Genomic DNA, 21,381 nt, shown 5'->3' on the forward strand with positions numbered 1-21,381 from the left:
TATTTGCCTTTGCTTTCATCTTGAAGCCACTACAGAAGTTTTAAGAAGAGAGGAGAGTCCGATTTCGTCGCTCGTTCGATGCTCACATATTACGAGGCGTGTGTGGTGCTACTATGTTTTGTGACGAGCGTTCTGGCGGCTATTGGCAATGAGGTAATTATTTTGAGGCAACACATAAAACGGTATTTTAATGCTTTGTCCTACGGCTGTAGTTACGAGTAGATTTATAATTATGACAGAGCTATAATATTGGTCTATGTTTGAGATTTATGCCAGATATGAAGTCCTAGTTTTAAATATGAAAACTGAAATGATTTGTCCTGTAAATGGCAAAACTACTACCTACTTTGTCTTGATATTAACGTCAGAGTTATACTGTAAGGGCATAGCTAAAATCCAATACGTCATAATATTTCATCAATGCCATTGATTTGAATGAATTTGAAATTAAAACACGTGATGTGTAGGTTTTCTTTTTATTCATTAAATTTCACAGCATAACAGTAATTATCCAAGGGATGATCAACACAGCTAAAAAAATAAAACTTAAGTATATAGCTACCGTTTAATAGCACGGAAATTGCATTATTTCCTAAAAAATAAGTTAATAGCATAATTATCTAACTAGTTGACATTTCTTACCGCCAATGTTGCATTAAAAATATATTGTTTCGTGTTGTCACGGTAATGACGACCACGGTAATGACACCCACGGTAATGACACCCACGGTAATGACATGTTTATCGCAAGGTGTGGTTGCCGCCGTTGCTTCGAGACTCTGAGTGTGGCTCCGGGGCCGCGGACCGCGCGCGGGTATGCCGCCTCCTACCAGGTATCGACGAAACTAGACAAATATGGAGACAAGACTAGGGTAAAATTACCCTTTTTTAACCTTTACACTTGTCATTAGATTAGCTTAGTATAGTCGCACCAATAAAAGTCTGCAGCGGATTTGATAGCCCACGCAGCGTAAGTGTTATTTATACGTCATAATTTCATAGAACTTTGACGTTTAAAATGACACTTGCACTGCGTGGGCTATCAAAATAGCTGCAGACTTTTTACGGTCTGACTCTACATTGTTTTGGATGTAGATATACTTGAATAGTATAAAATTTGTTAAAAATGGATTTCAAACAAAAACAGAGTTTCTAGAAGATATATTTCCTTTCTTTAATAATATTTTTCAATGTTTTATAAGATGAAAAATATCCAATGAGTTTTATTAGACTAAATCCTTTAGACATTTTCAAACATATTTGATCTGAGTATGACCCAATTTCCGTGATTAGTCACAAATTTGAATCCATTTTTAAAATAATTATTAACTCAGAAAAAAGATCATGATTATCTATTCTTGAGTGCATTATACCTAGTATACCAAAATGTAGAGTATGGTAATTATTGATAATTGTTAAGTATTTAGCAATCAAAACGTATAAAGTACCCCAAAAACAAATACTTTATTTTTACCTTTATTGTTATTTAACCTAATCGCACATACTTTACCCAACATAGAACCTGCGCGGGTTAGCGTGCGCGTCGTGTGTCACAGGCGCCCGGTAATGACCACCACGGTAATGACGCAGTAACACGTCGCTTTTGTGGCATGGTGGTGACAACCAACTTAGACTTGTGTATGAACTGTTTTCGTGAATATTTGAGGTGTTAGGTAAAAATGTTTCACGGCTGATTTCCGCTGTATGTATTCCGTTTAGGAGTCAATATAGGGTAATTTGCCAGTATCTGGCCGGTTTTAGTAATTGATTACCAAATGAATTCTATTCATCTATAAACAGAGTTCATTTTAGTATAAGGTTTCAATAACTGGCCACCTTGTACTAAAACCCAGGCCGCGTAGCCAAGATGCCAATCGCTTACGCTCCGTAGCGATCGAAACGCAACTGTCACTGTCACACTAATATGGAAGAGTGATAGAGAGACAGAATGCTTTTCGTTGTCGAAGCGATAGCGATTGTAACCTTGGCTAGGCCGGCAGTTCATCACAGTCATTGCAGTCGATGTAGACTGTAGACTACCTCCTCAAAATACTTTCTTCAGTCGCTGCAACTATCATCTGCAAAGATGCTGTGGCCAATGATGATGTACTAAAATGAATTCTGTTTATAGTAGGGCTTGCAATATCGGATGGTCTCCAATTCCGGAACTGATTTTCGATATTGGATTCGAATTCCGGAATTCCGTAACTGGTTCCGGAATTAGGGGTTATCGTATTTTACTTAGATTTTTTTGTAAAATCCAACAAAAAATGTGAAATTCTGATACTTTACGTTTATTAAAGTTAATATTGTTTAAGAGAAATTTAATTTGAAGTACTACAGATAATTTCATCTCTTTTTTACCACCTTATTAAAATGGTTACTTTTATTCAATTCTATGATATGCGGTATTTATTCGGGGAAAATTTAGTTGCTAGCAAACCATTCGATGGATAATTTTATAAAATAGTTAAATATAACAGCTCTATAATCAGCCTACTCTTCGTAACATAGTACGTAGTGGTGTTGTTCAAGAAGTTGAAGGTCGAAGTTTGGCTTTTTCCTTCCTAGTTCCTAATTATGATTCAGAATATCATATATTATATGCTTCTACAGGATCCGAAATCGTTGATAGAGAAAACCTTCTATCTAAATCGAAGATTCGCTTATGTAGGATTGAGACTATTCTGACTATTCTAAGCAAGTAAATCACTTTCTTTTTTTTATGAGCCCATATCAAACCGAAAAGTAAAATATACCCATACTCACTGAATGACTAAGAGGCACTTATTAACAACAAAAAACACCAGTATAGTGTAGTTTCTTAACAATTTTCAATAATAAACGTATTAAAACCTGAAAAAAGTACTTAAATCCAATTCCGGAATTTTCGATATTCAGTTGTATCAATTCCGGAATTGTAATATCGGAAAATTTGTCCGAGATTCCGGAATTTCGAAATTCCGGAATTCCGGAATGCAAGCCCTAGTTTATAGGTGAATAGAATTCATTTTTAGTTTAGGGCGGCCAGTTACTAAAACCGGCCAATTACAGGCGAATTACCCTATTAAAGTTTAAATGGGGTAATCATACTGTTTCTCTTACCTCGAGAAAAATGAACTGTGTTTTCTTGCCCCCACATGACCTTACTTGTGTGTAAACTAGAGATGCAACGGATAGTTGTTTGGCCGGATAGCGGATATACGGCCTGACCATCGGCCGAATATCCGGTATCCGGCCGCCGAATATTCGGCCAGCGGAACTATACCTACATTTCGGTTTCTCAGGTGCGCATTCTGCAGGTTTGACCTGTTTCCTAGTAAAGTTCGCGCGGACTCATTTCTAGGTTCGAAATGAGTGCGCGTGCAAGTCAGTGGAATTATTAAATTGTTTTAAAATAATAAACAAGTACGATTAAGACCGTGTCTGTTTTTAGATCCAATTTGTTTACTCCGAAATCAAGCATATAATAATATCCGGTATCCGGCCGGATAGTAGGTCACTAACCGGTATCCGGCCGAATAGAAAAATAATGGCCAGATAGGCCGGATATCGGATAGTAACCGGATATCCGGTGCATCTCTAGTATAAACAATATGGTGGTGGAATTGTTATTTATTCATTTATTCCCGGCATGTAACCCGTTTGATTCCGGTGAGCTTGTGTCGTGTGTAGAGTAGAGTTAGACCAAGAATAGTCTGCAGCGGATTTACAGCCCACGCAGTGAAAGTGTTATTTTAAACGTCAAACTTCTATGAAATTATGACGTATAAATGACACTTGCACTGCGTGGGCTACTAAATCCGCTTCCGGCATTTATTTGTCCGACTATATTTAGCTTTTTAGTTCATCTAGGTTTTTGCACGGTGTGAACACATTTTATTTAGTCTGATTTATTAGATTTTTATAGCTTAGTGAATTTTGTGTGTTTCTCAGGTTTAGAGTCAGACCGAGAGAAGTCTGCAGCGATTTTGATAGCCTGCGCAGTGCAAGTGTCATTTTAAACGTCAAACGTCTGTGAAATTATGACGTAAATTACATACATACATAACACTTGCGCTGCGTGGGCTATCAAAATCGCTGCAGACTTTTCTTGGTCTAACTCTCTGTTTTTCAGATATTTTTGAATTTTTACTGTCAAATATTATGTTGTGTACAGTCGACGTGAAATATATGTTTAGAGTTAGACCAAGCATAAGTCTGCAACGATTTTGATAGCACGCGCAGTGCGAGTGCTGTTTCAAACGTCAAACTTCTGTGAAATTGTGACGTATAAATAACACTTGCACTGCGTGTGCTACCAAAATCGTTGCAGACTAATCTTGGTCTAATATTAATTGTTTTTTTTTGGATTGGTATAGGAATTAGCGGGTGGGAAGAGCGGGGCTAGCGGGCTGCGGCGCAGCACCGAGAGGGAGCGAGACACCATAAGCGAGAGCCGCGAGAAGTCGCAGGTTAGCGGTAAGTGCGATAGAAATAAGCTGAGTTGCCTAAGTGAGGTGCGAGATTGAAAAGCTTGATTATATCACTATTGTATAGTCGTACAATACTTTTTGTACGAGTCAACAAAAATAATACTTTCCTGGATCTAGATGATTTCGTTATAGGTACCTAATGACGAAATTATAGCTGGTCAAGCAGATCTTGTCAGTACAAAAAGGCACGAAATTCAAATTGTCTATGGGACGATATCCCTTCGCGCCTACAAATTTCAAATTTGCCGCCTTTTTCTACTGACAAGATGTGCTTGACCAGCTATACCTAGCATTTACGCCGCCGCTAAGACCGACTTTTTCGACATCCGCATTAGCGTCGCATCATCATCATTTTATGCGGATGCGGATGTTGAAAATAATGCGGAAGTTCCACGATTGCGGATGTTAATATTCGAAACATCCCCGATTAGTGCTGAAACTCTGTTTTTCTTCTAAAATCACAATTTGATTATATATTTCAGGGTCAGCTAGGCTTTTTGGTAAAGTTGGGTAGAATAGTGCCGCCAACCCACCACGCAAAACAGGCGCAATAATATGACGTCGAGTTGCGGAAACCAAGCCCGCGAGAACCTATAACCTATACAGGGTGTGTCTGACCTTGGGGCTTTAAATTCAGGGCTCGATTCTACTCGCTAAACTGAGCTACTTTTATTATGGCACCAACCCCGAAATCCCGAAATTTTTTTTTACTTTTTCATACATTTTGGGTGATCAGATGTCGACGTTTTCTATGGAAAAGCCAAAAAAAAATCCCCGATTTTAGGGTTGGTCCCATAGTAAAAGTAGCTCAGTTTAGCAAGTAAAATCATGCCCTGGATTTAAAGCCCCATGGTCAGACACACCATGTATATTTCAATACCTGTTCCAGGTCTAAACGGACTCCGCAACATCGGCAACACCTGCTTCATGAACAGCGTCATCCAATGCTTGTCTAACACCAAGCCCCTGCTGGAATACCTGGACCAGGAGCAGTATACATCGGACATCAACACCACACTCTCCTGCATGAAAGGCGCGCTCATAAAAGGTACCATTACTGGGCTGGATGGCCTGTGTCATCCTTTGCTTGTCCAACACACACACATACTCCTGAACCTATAATGCTACTACTATGATGAATACTATGATGTTCAGATTTCTAGACACAGACCAAGGTAATTTGGTAAGTGTTATTTTAAACGTCAAGCTTCTACGAAATTATGACGTTTTCTTAATACTTGCACCGTCTGGGCCTTGGGCTATCAAAATCGCTGCCAAATTAGCTTGGTCTGACTACCAGATTGCGTCATTAACATAACAGTGCCCGTTTATCATAAGCTTATAACTTGTTATACAAGTGGAAGTCCCTTTTTAACAAAAGCTGTCAAAAAGGGACTTCTTGTATTACAAGTTACAAGTTTTTGATAAACAGGGCACAGGTCTCACTTCCATCCATTTTTTTGGCGCCCTTCGTCATAATAACTCAAGTTCCGTTCAATAGATGGCGTTGAATATTGGAGGAACGTTATTTTATTGGTTGAAATAAATGATAGTTTGTTTATTTATTTTTATTTTGTGTAAGTGTCTATAGTTCGTTTTTTTTAGCATTAGAAAGAACTTGAAAGAAGATAAGCGAGCTTGACATGTCTTTTAATTGAAATAAGCTTTTTAAAAATCAGTAACTATTACTTATGAAAGCAGAAGAATATAAATGATCGTATTAGATTCATAATTGTTACATATTTGCCGTAATTAACTTATTTTTAAAATGTGTTTTTCATTTAAAAGACACATCAAGATTGTTTACCTTACTTCTAATGCTACAAAAAACGAACTATAAGGCCCGTTCGGTTGCCTAATCCCATGAAATTATGTCTTAAACCAATGTTATGAATTCCAGCGTTCGCGTCAGTGATCAAAGAGTTATGGGAGCCGGGCTCGCGTGACGCCGTGGTCAACACCACCTCCTTCAAGTCGCAAGTGCAGCGGTTCGCGCCCAGGTTCATGGGCTACAGCCAGCAGGACGCCCAGGTCAGTGCCTATAGTCCTCCCCCCCTCGTCCCTCAGTGATCAGAGCTGTGGGAGGCGGGGTCGTGACGCCGTGGTCAACACCACCTCCTTCAAGTCGCAGGTGCAGCGGTTCGCGCCCAGGTTCATGGGCTACAGCCAGCAGGACGCCCAGGTCAGTGCCTATAGTCCTCCCTTAATCTTTGGGCATCTGAAGCAACCTAACGAACCTATCCTACCTATATATTGGTTTAATGTGACTATCGTCAAAACAATACACAGGAACATTACGATCTGCCTGATCACACGATCGGCCGCCGACATATATATATTTATTTTTTGCGACCCTTGGCGTGGGATGTGACCTACGTGAATACTTTGGCACCATCCCATGTCCAGCGCTCGGCCCGGAGACCAGGGACGGCTGCAGAAGACACCCAACTCAACAAGTTGGGCGACTTACAGTCGAAACCTTCGGGCCATGGTCATCAGACACCAGACAAGTTGTGAAAGAAATTTCAAACAAACTTGTCTGGGTGTCTGGTGACTTTCGACGGGCTAGACCTCTCGCCACGGTGCTGTCATCTAGTGAAAAACTCGCGGAAACCCTCATTGAAAGATTTTGTATATATTTACAGGAGTTCCTCCGCTATCTGCTGGAGGGTCTCCACGAGGACGTGAACCGCGTCACCGTCAAGCCGAAGCCGATCCTCACGGAAATCGACGACAGCCTCAGGTTTGTATTATTTATTAGTGTTTAGTATTCCACCTTAATACTATACCATGCTATACTGACTTATTAGAGGTAGCGAGGCTACTGGCCGGCTACACAGGAACAAAGGTCTAAAAAATAACTGACAGATTCAGTGTCACCGCAAAATCACGAATTGATATCCTAATTCGCAAGAAAAACAGTAAAACCTAATTTAAGTACATGTAAATAACCAGGAAGCAGCCATCTACCCGCAGAGACCTCTGCCAGCTGCAGAACACAAAACTACCGGTAAGCCCAGTCACCTTCCTTTAGGTCAGTATAGTGTATAGTAGACTGCGGCGGGACACATCTTTTCAAAATTACATTTCTCTTTATTTTACAAAGGTAAGCTTCTAATCACAGGTAAGAAATCAAAATAACACTTGGAATAAAACACTTAGCTAAATGGTTAAAGAACGTTGGATTCTATAAGCTTTCAGAATAATCCTTCAGATATAAGCCTTCAGGAACGTGGCGAATTAGGCACGAGGTTGGCTAACGTCCGATCTCTAGCGCGGCTCAATCAAGTCTGTTTTGGGAGCCTCACTGCTCCCGCCTTTAAATCAAGCAGGCAAACCTGCTCGACCGGTCCGCCGACATAACGACAAAAACTGCCAACTCGTACCTACGTTCACCCAAGAGAACGTTCCAAAGCCCCAAAACCTTCTACCTGTCATCTTAGTTCAATAACATGCCAATAGATGGCGTTACTCTCTGCGCAACATTATGAATTTCGTTACAACCCAGTAATACGTAGCCAAACATTGCTAATCGACTTAATACAGGCGTCTTTAACTATGAATTATAGCGCTGCAATACATCCTCCTGGAGTCACGCGCCGACAAGTACAACAATTACAAACCACCACCATTGGCTTTACGCCACAATTAGACATGTGAGATGCGTAACTTCAAACTCGAGTAAATCCATCTGTCAGATTATGCGATTTTGGTATTAAGGAAAGGTAATAGGGTAGATATTTGCTGAGAGGGTCCAATGGATTTACCCGAATTTGAAGTTAAGCGACACATGTGTCATTCACGAGTGAGTGATTTAAATGAACTGTATCATTTGACTAAACTCACTCTCTTCAACTCAATGCAGATTGACTCGCTCACTTCGCTCAGTAACTCATATATCTCCTCATATATCTCAGTGTACCTTGCTCGGTCTCTCCCACCCCTGATTCGAATGAGCCGGCCGAGCGTGACGAGCGAGTAACACGATGCGAATAGGTTTCGGAGCGGGAAGAAGAATTCGGAGGGTGTTGGGAATACATGACTATCCTTTAGCCGTCGATAGGGGTCATCGATTACATCACACATTTAGGGGGGAGGGGGGCCAGTAAATGTGACATCTTGTGACAATAGGCATGAGGGAGTCACTTTGCGACGTCACTTTCACTAAACGTCATTGTTAACTAATGTTCTTATATGGTTGCAGCGATTCAGCCAAGGCCCAAGAGGCGTGGCAGCGCTACCTGCGTATGGAAGACAGCAGAGTAGGCGACATCTTCGTCGGCCAGCTCAAGTCCACGCTCCGCTGTACGCACTGCAAGGCTGACTCCGTCACTTTCGACCCATTCTGGGACCTTAGGTGAGTAGACCCAGTTATGGACATAATATACAGACATCTACGTCGGTCAGTCCAACGCTACGCTGCGCGCATTGCAAAGCTGACTCCGTCACTTTCGACCTATTCTGGGACCTTAGGTGAGTAGACCCAGTTATGGACATAATATACAGACATCTACGTCGGTCAGTCCAACGCTACGCTGCGCGCATTGCAAAGCTGACTCCGTCACTTTCGACCCATTCTGGGACCTTAGGTGAGTAGACCCAGTTATGGACATAATATACAGACATCTACGTCGGTCAGTCCAACGCTACGCTGTGTGCATTGCAAAGCTGACTCCGTCACTTTCGACCCATTCTGGGACCTTAGGTGAGTAGACCCAGTTATGGACATAATATACAGACATCTACGTCGGTCAGTCCAACGCTACGCTGCGCGCATTGCAAAGCTGACGCCGTCACTTTCGACCTATTCTGGGACCTTAGGTGAGTAGACCCAGTTATGGACATAATATACAGACATCTTCGTCAGTCAGCTCAAGTCCACGCTCCGCTGCACACACTGCAAGGCTGACTCCGTCACTTTCGACCCATTCTGGGACCTTAGGTGAGTAGACCCAGTTATGGACATAATATACAGACATCTGTGTCGGTCAGTCCACGCTACGCTGCACGCACTGCAAGGCTGACTCCGTCACTTTCGACCCATTCTGGGACCTTAGGTGAGTAGACCCAGTTATGGACATAATATACAGACATCTGTGTCGGTCAGTCCACGCTACGCTGCACGCACTGCAAGGCTGACTCCGTCACTTTCGACCCATTCTGGGACCTTAGGTGAGTAGACCCAGTTATGGACATAATATACAGACATCTGTGTCGGTCAGTCCACGCTACGCTGCACGCACTGCAAGGCTGACTCCGTCACTTTCGACCCATTCTGGGACCTTAGGTGAGTAGACCCAGTTATGGACATAATATACAGACATCTGTGTCGGTCAGTCCACGCTCCGCTGCACGCACTGCAAGGCTGACTCCGTCACTTTCGACCCATTCTGGGACCTTAGGTGAGTAGACCCAGTTATGGACATACTATACAGACAGCTTCGTCAGTCAGTCCACGCTACGCTGCACGCATTGCAAAGCTGACTCCGTCACTTTCGACCCATTCTATGACCTTAGGTGAGCAGCCCCAGTTTTGGACATAATATACAAGCCGTCGCGATATAACGATACTCTCGTTTGCAATGTTTAACTTACGAGTACGCCCCATGTTGCACAATGTACTATTGTGCAAATGTATTACGAGCAAATGTGACGAGAATATACCGTTTGATTCCAGCTTGCCGATCCCGTCGCGGACGGGCAACCTCAAGCTGCAGCAGTGTCTGCAGCACTTCACCAAGGAAGAGGAGCTGGACGGAGACGAGAAACCGGTCAGTACTCTCCACACACCACTAAACACTTACCCCCTTGTTCATAAAACTTTATGGGCCTGATTTAGTTCATCGTCATCATCTCAACCACGTGAGATGATGACGATATCACAGTCCACGTCCACTGCTGAACATAGGCCTCCCCCTTTTTTTGGGGGGTGAATGCCATAATCGCCACGCTTGGCAGGCGGGTTGGCGATCGCAGTCGAGTACACCGAATTTGAGGGACGCTGCTGCCCGTCCACCGGTGGTCTTGGACGTGGTTTAAGGACATACCCGGGTCCCGATTTAGTTAAATTATGTTTTATAATTTAACTGATATCGGTATCTGTATCGGTATCGCCGATTATTTACTTCAAAAATCGGTATCGGTATCGTATCGGCAAAATCATGTATCGTTACATCCCTAGAATCTAATACGATCATTTATATTCTTCTGCTTTCATAAGTAATAGCTACTGATTGTTAAAAAGCGTTTTTCAATTAAAAGACATGTCAAGATCACTCACCTTCTTTCAAGTTCTTTCTACTTAATGCTAAAAAACGAACTATAACGTATGTATGTCTGTCTGTTTGCAGACATGTTCGCGGTGCGGCGTGCGGCGCAAGTGTCTCAAGTGGTTCACTGTACACAAGTTCCCTCAGGTGCTGGTGCTGCATCTCAAGCGGTGAGTACATACAATAATGTGTGTACGTGTACGGACATGTCCGCGGTGCGGCGTGCGGCGCAAGTGTCTCAAGTGGTTCACTGTACACAAGTTCCCTCAGGTGCTGGTGCTGCATCTCAAGCGGTGAGTACATACAATAATGTGTGTACGTGTACGGACATGTCCGCGGTGCGGCGTGCGGCGCAAGTGTCTCAAGTGGTTCACTGTACACAGGTTCCCTCAGGTGCTGGTGCTGCATCTCAAGCGGTGAGTACATACAATAATGTGTGTACGTGTACGGACATGTCCGCGGTGCGGCGTGCGGCGCAAGTGTCTCAAGTGGTTCACTGTACACAAGTTCCCTCAGGTGCTGGTGCTGCATCTCAAGCGGTGAGTACATACAATAATGTGTGTACGTGTACGGACATGTCCGCGGTGCGGCGTGCGGCGCAAGTGTCTCAAGTGGTTCACTGTACACAGGTTCCCTCAGGTGCTGGTGCTGCATCTCAAGCGGTGAGTACATACAATAATGTGTGTACGTGTACGGACATGTCCGCGGTGCGGCGTGCGGCGCAAGTGTCTCAAGTGGTTCACTGTACACAAGTTCCCTCAGGTGCTGGTGCTGCATCTCAAGCGGTGAGTACATACAATAATGTGTGTACGTGTACGGACATGTCCGCGGAGCGGGGTGCGGCGTACATTAAAGCAAAAAAGTTTACAAGCATAAATATTAGGTAATTTATGTTTTATTCTTTTCTTACAAATACATAAGTCAAAATTACCGCGTCCTTATGGTAAGCGGCAATGTGGTACCTTTTGGTTGAGAACGTCACATGTGTTTTTTGGTTTGTAAATATATTTGTGAACAAGATTGTACTTACAAAAAAAAAGATTGAAATCGCCTGACTTCGTTACATTATCCATAATATAGGTATCTATAGCACAGTACACTAAGAACAGTAGTGAATCTAAGGCCGCTCGGCAAGTTATTTGCCTACTCTTGCGTTGGCGCTTAGGGTTGTCACTACTTTTATTGTACCTTCATACTGATACGCGACCCGGCCGCCGCGCCCCGCGCCCCGCGGCGGTCAACGACACCTTCTCGTAACTCATGAGGCCCTGGTACTTGTGCAGCGCTAAATTCAATTTTTAAAGAGTTTTTTTCTCGATTTTAGCCACCGTAGCCTATGGAGACTAACAAGTAACGCTAAGCGGTATTCGTAGGCAATGGATGTTCCTATATTAAGGGTGTCACATGTGCGTTTCTGACTTATGATGCAATTGTTCCTACAATACAATACGACCGCGGCGAGCTGTACTGAGGCCTACCGAGAGCAGACAAATGCGAGCGGGTGGGCAGCGTACTCGAATGCACGCGATCAAAGTCGCGGTACAGCCCACACTGCCGCCACCGTATTCCCCCGTATTTTATGCTAATGTGTGCGTGGCAGCGCGTGCGTACACGGCGTCTGGCGCGCACGCACACATTCAAGCCGGCAGCGGCACATTTCTATGAAGATTCACTACTGTTCTTGTACTGTGTCTATAGCTTCTGACTTAAACATGTTTATGTTGGCAGGTTCTCACCAACGGAGCGTTTCCGCGGCAAACTGAACGTCGTGGTGGAGTTCCCTCTGACAGGTCTAGACATGTCGCCGTACGCCGCCAGCAAGTCGCAACAGGCCGTCTACAACCTGTACGCGGTCAGCAACCACTCAGGTAAACACACAGACAGACAGACAGACTGAATGTGGCGGTGGAGTTCCCTCTGACAGGGCTGGACATGTCCGTGAGACAAGTCGCAACAGGCAGTGTACAACCTGTACGCGGTCAGCAACCACTCAGGTAAACACACAGACAGACAGACAGACTGAATGTGGCAGTGGAGTTCCCTCTGACAGGGCTGGACATGTCCGTGAGACAAGTCGCAACAAGCCGTCTACAACCTGTACGCGGTCAGCAACCACTCAGGTAAACACACAGACAGACAGACAGACAGACTGAATGTGGCGGTGGAGTTCCCTCTGACAGGGCTGGACATGTCCGTGAGACAAGTCGCAACAGGCCGTCTGCAACCTGTACGCGGTCAGCAACCACTCAGGTAAACACACAGACAGACAGAAAGACTGAACGTGGCGGTGGAGTTCCCTCTGACAGGGCTGGACATGTCCGTGAGACAAGTCGCAACAGGCCGTCTGCAACCTGTACGCGGTCAGCAACCACTCAGGTAAACACACAGACAGACAGACAGACTGAATGTGGCGGTGGAGTTCCCTCTGACAGGGCTGGACATGTCCGTGAGACAAGTCGCAACAGGCCGTCTACAACCTGTACGCGGTCAGCAACCACTCAGGTAAACACACAGACAGACAGACAGACTGAATGTGGCGGTGGAGTTCCCTCTGACAGGGCTGGACATGTCCGTGAGACAAGTCGCAACAGGCCGTCTGCAACCTGTACGCGGTCAGCAACCACTCAGGTAAACACACAGACAGACAGACAGACTGAACGTGGCGGTGGAGTTCCCTTTGACAGGGCTGGACATGTCCGTGAGACAAGTCGCAACAGGCCGTCTGCAACCTGTACGCGGTCAGCAACCACTCAGGTAAACACACAGACAGACAGACAGACTGAATGTGGCGGTGGAGTTCCCTCTGACAGGGCTGGCCATGTCCGTGAGACAAGTCGCAACAGGCCGTCTACAACCTGTACGCGGTCAGCAACCACTCAGGTAAACACACAGACAGACAGACAGACTGAATGTGGCGGTGGAGTTCCCTCTGACAGGGCTGGACATGTCCGTGAGACAAGTCGCAACAGGCCGTCTGCAACCTGTACGCGGTCAGCAACCACTCAGGTAAACACACAGACAGACAGACAGACAGACTGAACGTGGCGGTGGAGTTCCCTTTGACAGGGCTGGACATGTCCGTGAGACAAGTCGCAACAGGCCGTCTGCAACCTGTACGCGGTCAGCAACCACTCAGGTAAACACACAGACAGACAGACAGACTGAATGTGGCGGTGGAGTTCCCTCTGACAGGGCTGGACATGTCCGTGAGACAAGTCGCAACAGGCCGTCTACAACCTATACGCGGTCAGCAACCACTCAGGTAAACACACAGACAGACAGACAGACTGAACGTCGCGGTGGAGTTCCCTCTGACAGGGCTGGACATGTCCGTGAGACAAGTCGCAACAGGCCGTCTACAACCTGTACGCGGTCAGCAACCACTCAGGTAAACACACAGACAGACAGACAGACTGAATGTCGTGATGGAGTTCCCTCTGACAGCGCTGGACATGTCCGTGAGACAAGTCGCAACAAGCCGTCTACAACCTGTACGCGGTCAGCAACCACTCAGGTAAACACACAGACAGACAGACAGACTGAATGTGGCGGTGGAGTTCCCTCTGACAGGGCTGGACATGTCCGTGAGACAAGTCGCAACAGGTCGTCTACAACCTGTACGCGGTCAGCAACCACTCAGGTAAACACACAGACAGACAGACAGACAGACTGAATGTGGCGGTGGAGTTCCCTCTGACAGGGCTGGACATGTCCGTGAAACAAGTCGCAACAGGTCGTCTACAACCTGTACGCGGTCAGCAACCACTCAGGTAAACACACAGACAGACAGACAGACTGAATGTGGCGGTGGAGTTCCCTCTGACCTGAATAATATTTATTTACGATACAAGTGCGGAAAGTAGGAAATTAGTAGTGGTCGCTTTTCGGTGAAGGAAAACGTCGTGAGGAAACCGGACTAATCCCGATAAAGCCTAGTTTCCCCTCTGGGTTGGAAGGTCAGATGGCAGTCGCTTTCGTAAAAACTAGTGCCTACTCCAATTCTTGGGATCAGTTGCCAAGCGGACCCCAGGCTCCCATGAGCTGTGGCAAAACCGGGACAACGCGAGAAATACTACATCTATATTCATTAGAGATGCACCGGATATTCGGTTACTATCCGGTATCCGGCCTGTCCGGCAATTATTTTAATATCCGGTCGGATACCGGATGGTGACCTACTATCCGGCCGGCCGGATAGTAGAATTGATTGATTTCGGAGTAAACTAATTGACAATGTACGATTAATACAAATAAAAAAATAAAATAAAAATAAAATTCATTTATTTCGGACCATAGAATCCATATCGTAACTAAATTCCATTAAATTTAAAATAATAAAATTAAATTAAATTAAAAATTAAAACTTATAACATTGTCAAGATTTACAATAAAAATTAAATTAAATTAAATTACAATAAATTACAACCACGTAAAATTTAAAATTTATAGAAATAAAAATATTGCAATAAAAACTAAATAAGGCCTGATTCGAAACAAATTTGACAAATTCACAGTGATTTTTCTTGGATATTTTCTAGCTTACTTTATATATACACTACGACATTATAATTATCAGAATCACAAAATTATTATACCAAAAAATTTTTTTTTTATCAATTCTAAGATGATCAAAAAAATCAAATAAACGCCGCCGTCTTTTTAATTAGGCGCCAAATTGCTGTCAAAAACTTGATAAGTATGGAAGAAACTTGCACATAACTAATTTCCAACATAACCTGTTACCTAATATTTATATTATACCAATACTGAAAGGTAATTTCATTGCAATATCCATGAAACAATGAGGATCTAGACATATCTTCAAATATCTGGCGTATCAGGAATTTCGTCGATGTGGTGTCAGTTACCGGGCATTGGTTACTTTTCGACAGAGAAATCGACACCAACATCACTAAAAGAAACGGTTCGCAGCTTTAGTTTAATAATGCGGATTTCCAATATTACTTTGATAATATTTGGAGATGATCCACGATGTTTATGAGGCAATCAGCATGCTTAAGCCAGTACCCTCGAAATCGGACCAAAAAACTTGATTCAACAAAGTCCCACAGTATTGACCTATTGAACGGTATGGAGTGGAGTGTCCAAGGAATTAGTTCGTTAAAACAACAAAAACTATATGCAATATAATATTTCAAAATAAACATTGTTCTTGATAGGACTCAAACTAAGAAACTGTCAAAAAACACTGTCGGATGTATGATGGAGGGCATACAACAAAACTAACGACAGGAGCGGGAAGAAATGGAAAATGATGAATTTACTTATAAATAACAATTTTTAAACAAATTTTCAATAAATTATGGAAAAACAAATCTTGATTCAGCTAGCTTCAGTACCATTAATAGGGTTTTCAATTTGGCAGATTGAATTCGAATCAGGCCTTATATTACATTAAATTAAATTTATTATTGAGGCTAACGTGCATGGAGGACCAGTGTTTCAGAAGGCCACTGTCCCACCTGTTAGCCAAATAGAATGAATATGAATAATATAATAATATGAATATGTTGGCAGGCACGACCTACTCTGGGCACTACACGGCGTACTGCAAGCACCCCTACACGGGCGACTGGCACGAATACAACGACTCGAGGTAACTACAGACTATTAGTATATTATACAACCGTCATATAATAGAGGGTTTTACAGTGAAAATAGGAAATCTGAATATAGGATCACTTGTGCGTCCGTCTGTCCGTCCGTCGGGCGGGGTCAGTACTTGGATGGGTGACCGTTTTTTAATTTGCCTTTTTTTGCATTTTGCATGGTACGGAACCCTTCGTGCGCGAGTCCGACTCGCACTTGCCGGGTTTTTATATTCATGTATTTTCAGAGTGGAAGCGGTGGTGGCCGAGTGGATATGACACCTGACTTTCAATCCGGAGGTCGCGAGTTCAAATCCTGGCTCGTACCAATGAGTTTCGGAATATGTACGAAATATTATTTGATATTTACCACTAGCTTTTCGGTGAAGGAAAACATCGTGAGGAAACCTGCATACATCTGCGAAGAAATTCAAAGGTGTATGTGAAGTCCCCAATCCGCGTTGGGCTAGCGTGGGGACTACAGCCCAAACCTGAGGCCTGTGCCCAGCAGTGGGACGTGTATAAGCTAAATTATTAATATATTATATTTCAGAGTGACTCCAATCAACCCCCGCAACGTGGTGTCGTCGGAGGCCTACGTGCTGTTCTACGAGCTGGCCCGCTCCTAGTGTACGCCAGTCAACACCGGCCAATAGCCCAGTCAACGAGGCCGTCTTGGATCACTATTCATAGACCAGGAATCCTCTAGACGGAGTTTAGAGCAATTATTTCACGACTGCCAAAAATACAGGGTTGCGGGGGACGAGGTGAGCGGGTCCCGTGTCGTGATTGGTCCGTTCAAAGACACGGACGTCACATAAAGACACTTGACTCGAAAATGGAGTAAAGCTACCGTATATTTGTGGCAGAGGGGGTAGCGCTACTATGCTCAGTCTGGAGGATGTCTTGTCTGTGTCACTATTGCTCCGTCCTTTAGTCATCATGATACAGAGTAAACCTACAGGATTATAAGGATTTAATATCAAATGTTTGCTAGATTTGACAAACGTTTATAAATTATAAATAACGCCATGTAACATTATTTCAGAATTTGTTTATATTAAGCTTGGAATAAATTTAAAAGTAGAAAAATTACTATCTTGGGTGAGACTTGAACTCACGGCCTCTGGATCTGGAGTTCAAGTCTCACCCAAGACAGTAATTTTTTCCACTTTTAAATTTATTCTAAGCTTAATAGCATCGTTCGCAGACGTTTCTGCTTGTTCAAAATTAAAATTTGTTTATATTGAAATAAAATCTGAAAATCACCTTTATATGGACCTGAATCATTTTTATATTTACTAAATTATTTACTATTTTTTTCCTATTTTTACCAGAATTAAGGCATCGTTACACAGGCGCGTTTTCCGGGAGGGGCGTGAGCGGGGCGCGCCGCTTTTACATATAACATGCTCACGCCCCGCCCGGGAAACGCGCCTGTGTGACGGAACCTTTATTTTTTTTACTGCTGATATTTGTTTAAACTTGTATTTATTATATCTAACACCACATTAAACCCATATTATACAGCTTAGATCATGTATTATCTCGGACGTTATAAATAGTGGCGAAAACACCTCGTTGACTGGAGTAAAAAGAAGCTGTTTCAAATAAACTAAAAACAATATAAAGTACTTACGTGAAATAGTCCACTGAATATTGTTATCAAAATGTTTCGAGTTTGACCAAGCTAAATATGCATGACATTTGTAATTATTGTAATTACAATGTGTGGCGATGTCATCATTAACACATTCATTGCCATTAAATGCTACGGGTTACGCTCGTAGCGCGTAGCCACGTTTTCGCCGTATGTAGCGCGTAGTCGCTACGAAAAGTGTACCCGACTGTCGGGTACTTAGCCCTGAATGTTTTAATGTCAAATTTCTATAAAAAGATGGCGTTAATGACACTTCCTCACATTGTAAAGTTGTTAAACTTGGACGGAGTATTAAATAGTTTTTTTTTTGAAACAGCTTCATAAATCATACAATTATGATGCAGTTAAAATGGATAACTTTATGAGAAACGAGCAATTTCCGTTGTATTAGGAACTAAGGCGTTGTCAACTTATATTTTCGTACGAAATATATTGTAATATTCATAGTTTGGTATCAATTATTTTTTAGCATTTAATAACATTATATTAGAGAACATAAAATTATACATTGATACGATAAATGTGGCTCTCCACAGCAAAAGGGTCCCTGCTTCATGTGGAAAAAGGACCTTTCTATCAGAATTTCTGTTGGAATTTTATATAAAAATTACCTTATTGCACTTAGACTAAGGAGCCTTTTGTAATGGAAAGCCACAAATAAATAAAAGAAGACATTCATTTCGTTGGGTTTTAATACGGACGCCTGCAGGCTACGGTGTCCGCTTACCATCAAACGGCCCGTACTCTAATTTGCCACATAAAAACTAAAAATTGCTCGTTTTAGCCATCTTGCCTCTAAACTGCAAACTTTAGTTTTAAATAGAAATAAGATAAAATTAAAAAGAGTGGACAAAATACTATAGAGATTTCTTTTTTTCATAGACCAGTTAACAATAAGGACTAGTATACGAAGTTGCGTTTATTCTTGTTAAAAAGGCGTTGTCTCAGTTCCATATATTTTGTATGGACCTATGAGCTACGCAGTAATAATTATAACGCCATCGCTAGTTATCAAATGTGACGTTCCGCGGGAAAGGATACCTTATGGCGGTCGGCGCTTAAGACACGAAGCACCGCATTTAGTATTGGAGCGTCGCTGTAGGTACCTTTACCCGTGGATTATCACAAATGGTGTTATTGACGGTCTGTTCTTAACTGGTCTCTGGTTATAGTATACAGACGCGTTAACGTTGTAAATTGCGTCCTTATGTACATATGAGTGTATATGCTTATTTAATTATTAATATATAAAATGATAAATATAAAAATAATTTATTAAACTATTTATTGTGAATGTTATTTAGTATGTCCTGATTATGTGAGGTGAGTTGGGGCAATCTCTAAAATATAAAATGTATTGAATAATTACGATATTTCAACAAACCGGTATACTGTAAAGACTGTTAACCTTAAATTTTACGTTTCTCCTAGTTTTTAGCGTTATACAAAATATATAATACCAAAATATATGGCCCCGTGCATGAACTATAGGGGGCAGCATAGGAGCCGTCAGATTTTTGGCGCGAGGCGTAAATGTGTCGTTTATGCTTCCGATGTAGCCCACAAGATGGCAGAACCTATGCACGAGGAAACGTACCGACGAGAACGGTAGATGGCAGCACTTGCTTTGGCAATGTACATGTGCACATATGTTTCTAATTCAGGCCACAAGATGGCATACTCAACGCGCACGGTCCCTATAACTGTTTACTATTGAAATTGAAATAACCTAAAAATTGCTTTTTATTTTTTAAGTAAATAGTTATAGAGGTACAATAACATAGAGATGACACGGGGGGGCAAACAACCGAACGAGATGCACTTATGGAAATTTCAGTAGGAGTAGCAGAGAAAGCGGTATTATTGCTTGTCCTTGTCACAGTCTCACTTTTTGTTTGTTCCCCACCAAAAATGTAGTATGGTTTATGGTGGGCAACAAATAACCCGACCGAATTACGTTGACTGTTTTTGGTACGTTGTCAGGAATGTTAAAACGTGTTTTTAATATTGTCGCTTTGCGTATGTTTTGTCCCTCACGGAGGCACGCGTATAGCTCATCTATGAAATACTAGGTCTATGTAAATATTTTAGAAAAAGAAATTTAGGCCAAATCTTACCTCACACAATTTGGATTCTCACCTTTATTAGATAACTAATTGTATTATTGCATTACGTTTTTCTAGTTTTATTTATAATTATAACTGACTATCAGGAGAGTATTTAAAATATGTGACGTCCCACGGGTTAAGGTACCTCATGGCGGTTGGCGCTTACGCTATTATTAACGCCGCTCCAATATCCGCCATAAGGTACCTTTTGCCGTGGAACGTCACATATTCGTAAGTTAACAATGGGGTTGGCAACTGTCACAGGCTTGCATAGATGGCGCCATCATAGCTTGACCCCTTTTTCTATGAGATCTGGCTTAAAGGGCATTAAAAAGACAAGCTATGCTAGCGCCATCTGCGAAATACTTCGACCGGCGAACCCCATTCTGGTAAAATACGCTGAAAATGAAAATATACATTAAAACCTTTTAATACGGTAATACATATAAATATACAGTAATAAACTTAAAGAAAAAAAAATATTAAAACGTACAAAGGGTTTTAGTGTATTTTATAATTCAAGAATATGTGTCCGTATACCAATATGATCTGCGTTTAGAATAAAAGAGGTGCTTTGGGGTGATTACGAACGGCCAATAATTCCATAATTCGATTATAATATTTCTCAAATTCACGCTATTTTATAGTTTTGATTTCACAATATGACTTATGAATATAAGCAAAGATATATTAATTGTAGAAAAAAATCCTAAGAAAAAATTGTGGATAATGAATTGTGAAATTGAGAACCGAATCTATATATAATTGTAATACAGTTGCCATCAGATATATCGGAGCGGCCAAGGTGTTTAAAAACATCTGCACATGCACTTTAACGTATTGGTATTACATGTTTTGATTGACTGAATATTACAGGTTTTGTTCCGACATTTTTGAATACTGGCCGCTCCGGTCTGTTGGTGACTGTTTAGCAGTACAGCGCCATCTGTATCAGCTGTCGAATTTGAGGCACGAAATATTTTATACAATCGGTGAACCTTCGTTTTAAGTGTAACGCGTAAAAGTAGAGATATTTCGTAATAACCCCAACGCACCTCGTACGAAGTTCCCTCCACCATAATGTTATATTCTCACATTTATAATATAAATAACTATTTAATACAAAAGCTTTAGCGTTGATAGTCAATTCGTTTTAAAATTGTTGAGTTTTTAAAAATCTATCGAGAAATTAGGTAAATACATTAATTGTACTTATTTCACGTGAAGCTTAGTTGGAGTTGGACTCATATTTTAAGCTTT

The 21,381-nt window shown here is 42.2% G+C and overlaps 1 protein-coding gene across 1 annotated transcript in view; it reads left to right on the forward strand.

Annotated features, from left to right (window-relative positions):
- LOC134677914 (uncharacterized) overlaps positions 1 to 19,296 on the forward strand; it is a 43,645-nt gene extending 24,349 nt beyond the window's left edge. Inside the window, exons 4-13 of the mRNA XM_063536359.1 lie at positions 4,362 to 4,461; positions 5,365 to 5,523; positions 6,376 to 6,506; positions 7,121 to 7,218; positions 8,680 to 8,832; positions 10,153 to 10,246; positions 10,826 to 10,914; positions 12,473 to 12,612; positions 16,283 to 16,361; positions 16,907 to 19,296. Of these exons, the coding sequence (XP_063392429.1) occupies positions 4,362 to 4,461; positions 5,365 to 5,523; positions 6,376 to 6,506; positions 7,121 to 7,218; positions 8,680 to 8,832; positions 10,153 to 10,246; positions 10,826 to 10,914; positions 12,473 to 12,612; positions 16,283 to 16,361; positions 16,907 to 16,982 (1,119 nt within the window). The 3' untranslated portion in view covers positions 16,983 to 19,296. The remainder of the gene's footprint in view (positions 1 to 4,361; positions 4,462 to 5,364; positions 5,524 to 6,375; positions 6,507 to 7,120; positions 7,219 to 8,679; positions 8,833 to 10,152; positions 10,247 to 10,825; positions 10,915 to 12,472; positions 12,613 to 16,282; positions 16,362 to 16,906) is intronic.
- Positions 19,297 to 21,381: the final 2,085 nt, after the last annotated feature.

The sequence above is a fragment of the Cydia fagiglandana genome, chromosome 27 (assembly GCF_963556715.1).
Source record: "Cydia fagiglandana chromosome 27, ilCydFagi1.1, whole genome shotgun sequence".
Taxonomy (NCBI): Eukaryota; Metazoa; Arthropoda; class Insecta; order Lepidoptera; family Tortricidae; genus Cydia; species Cydia fagiglandana.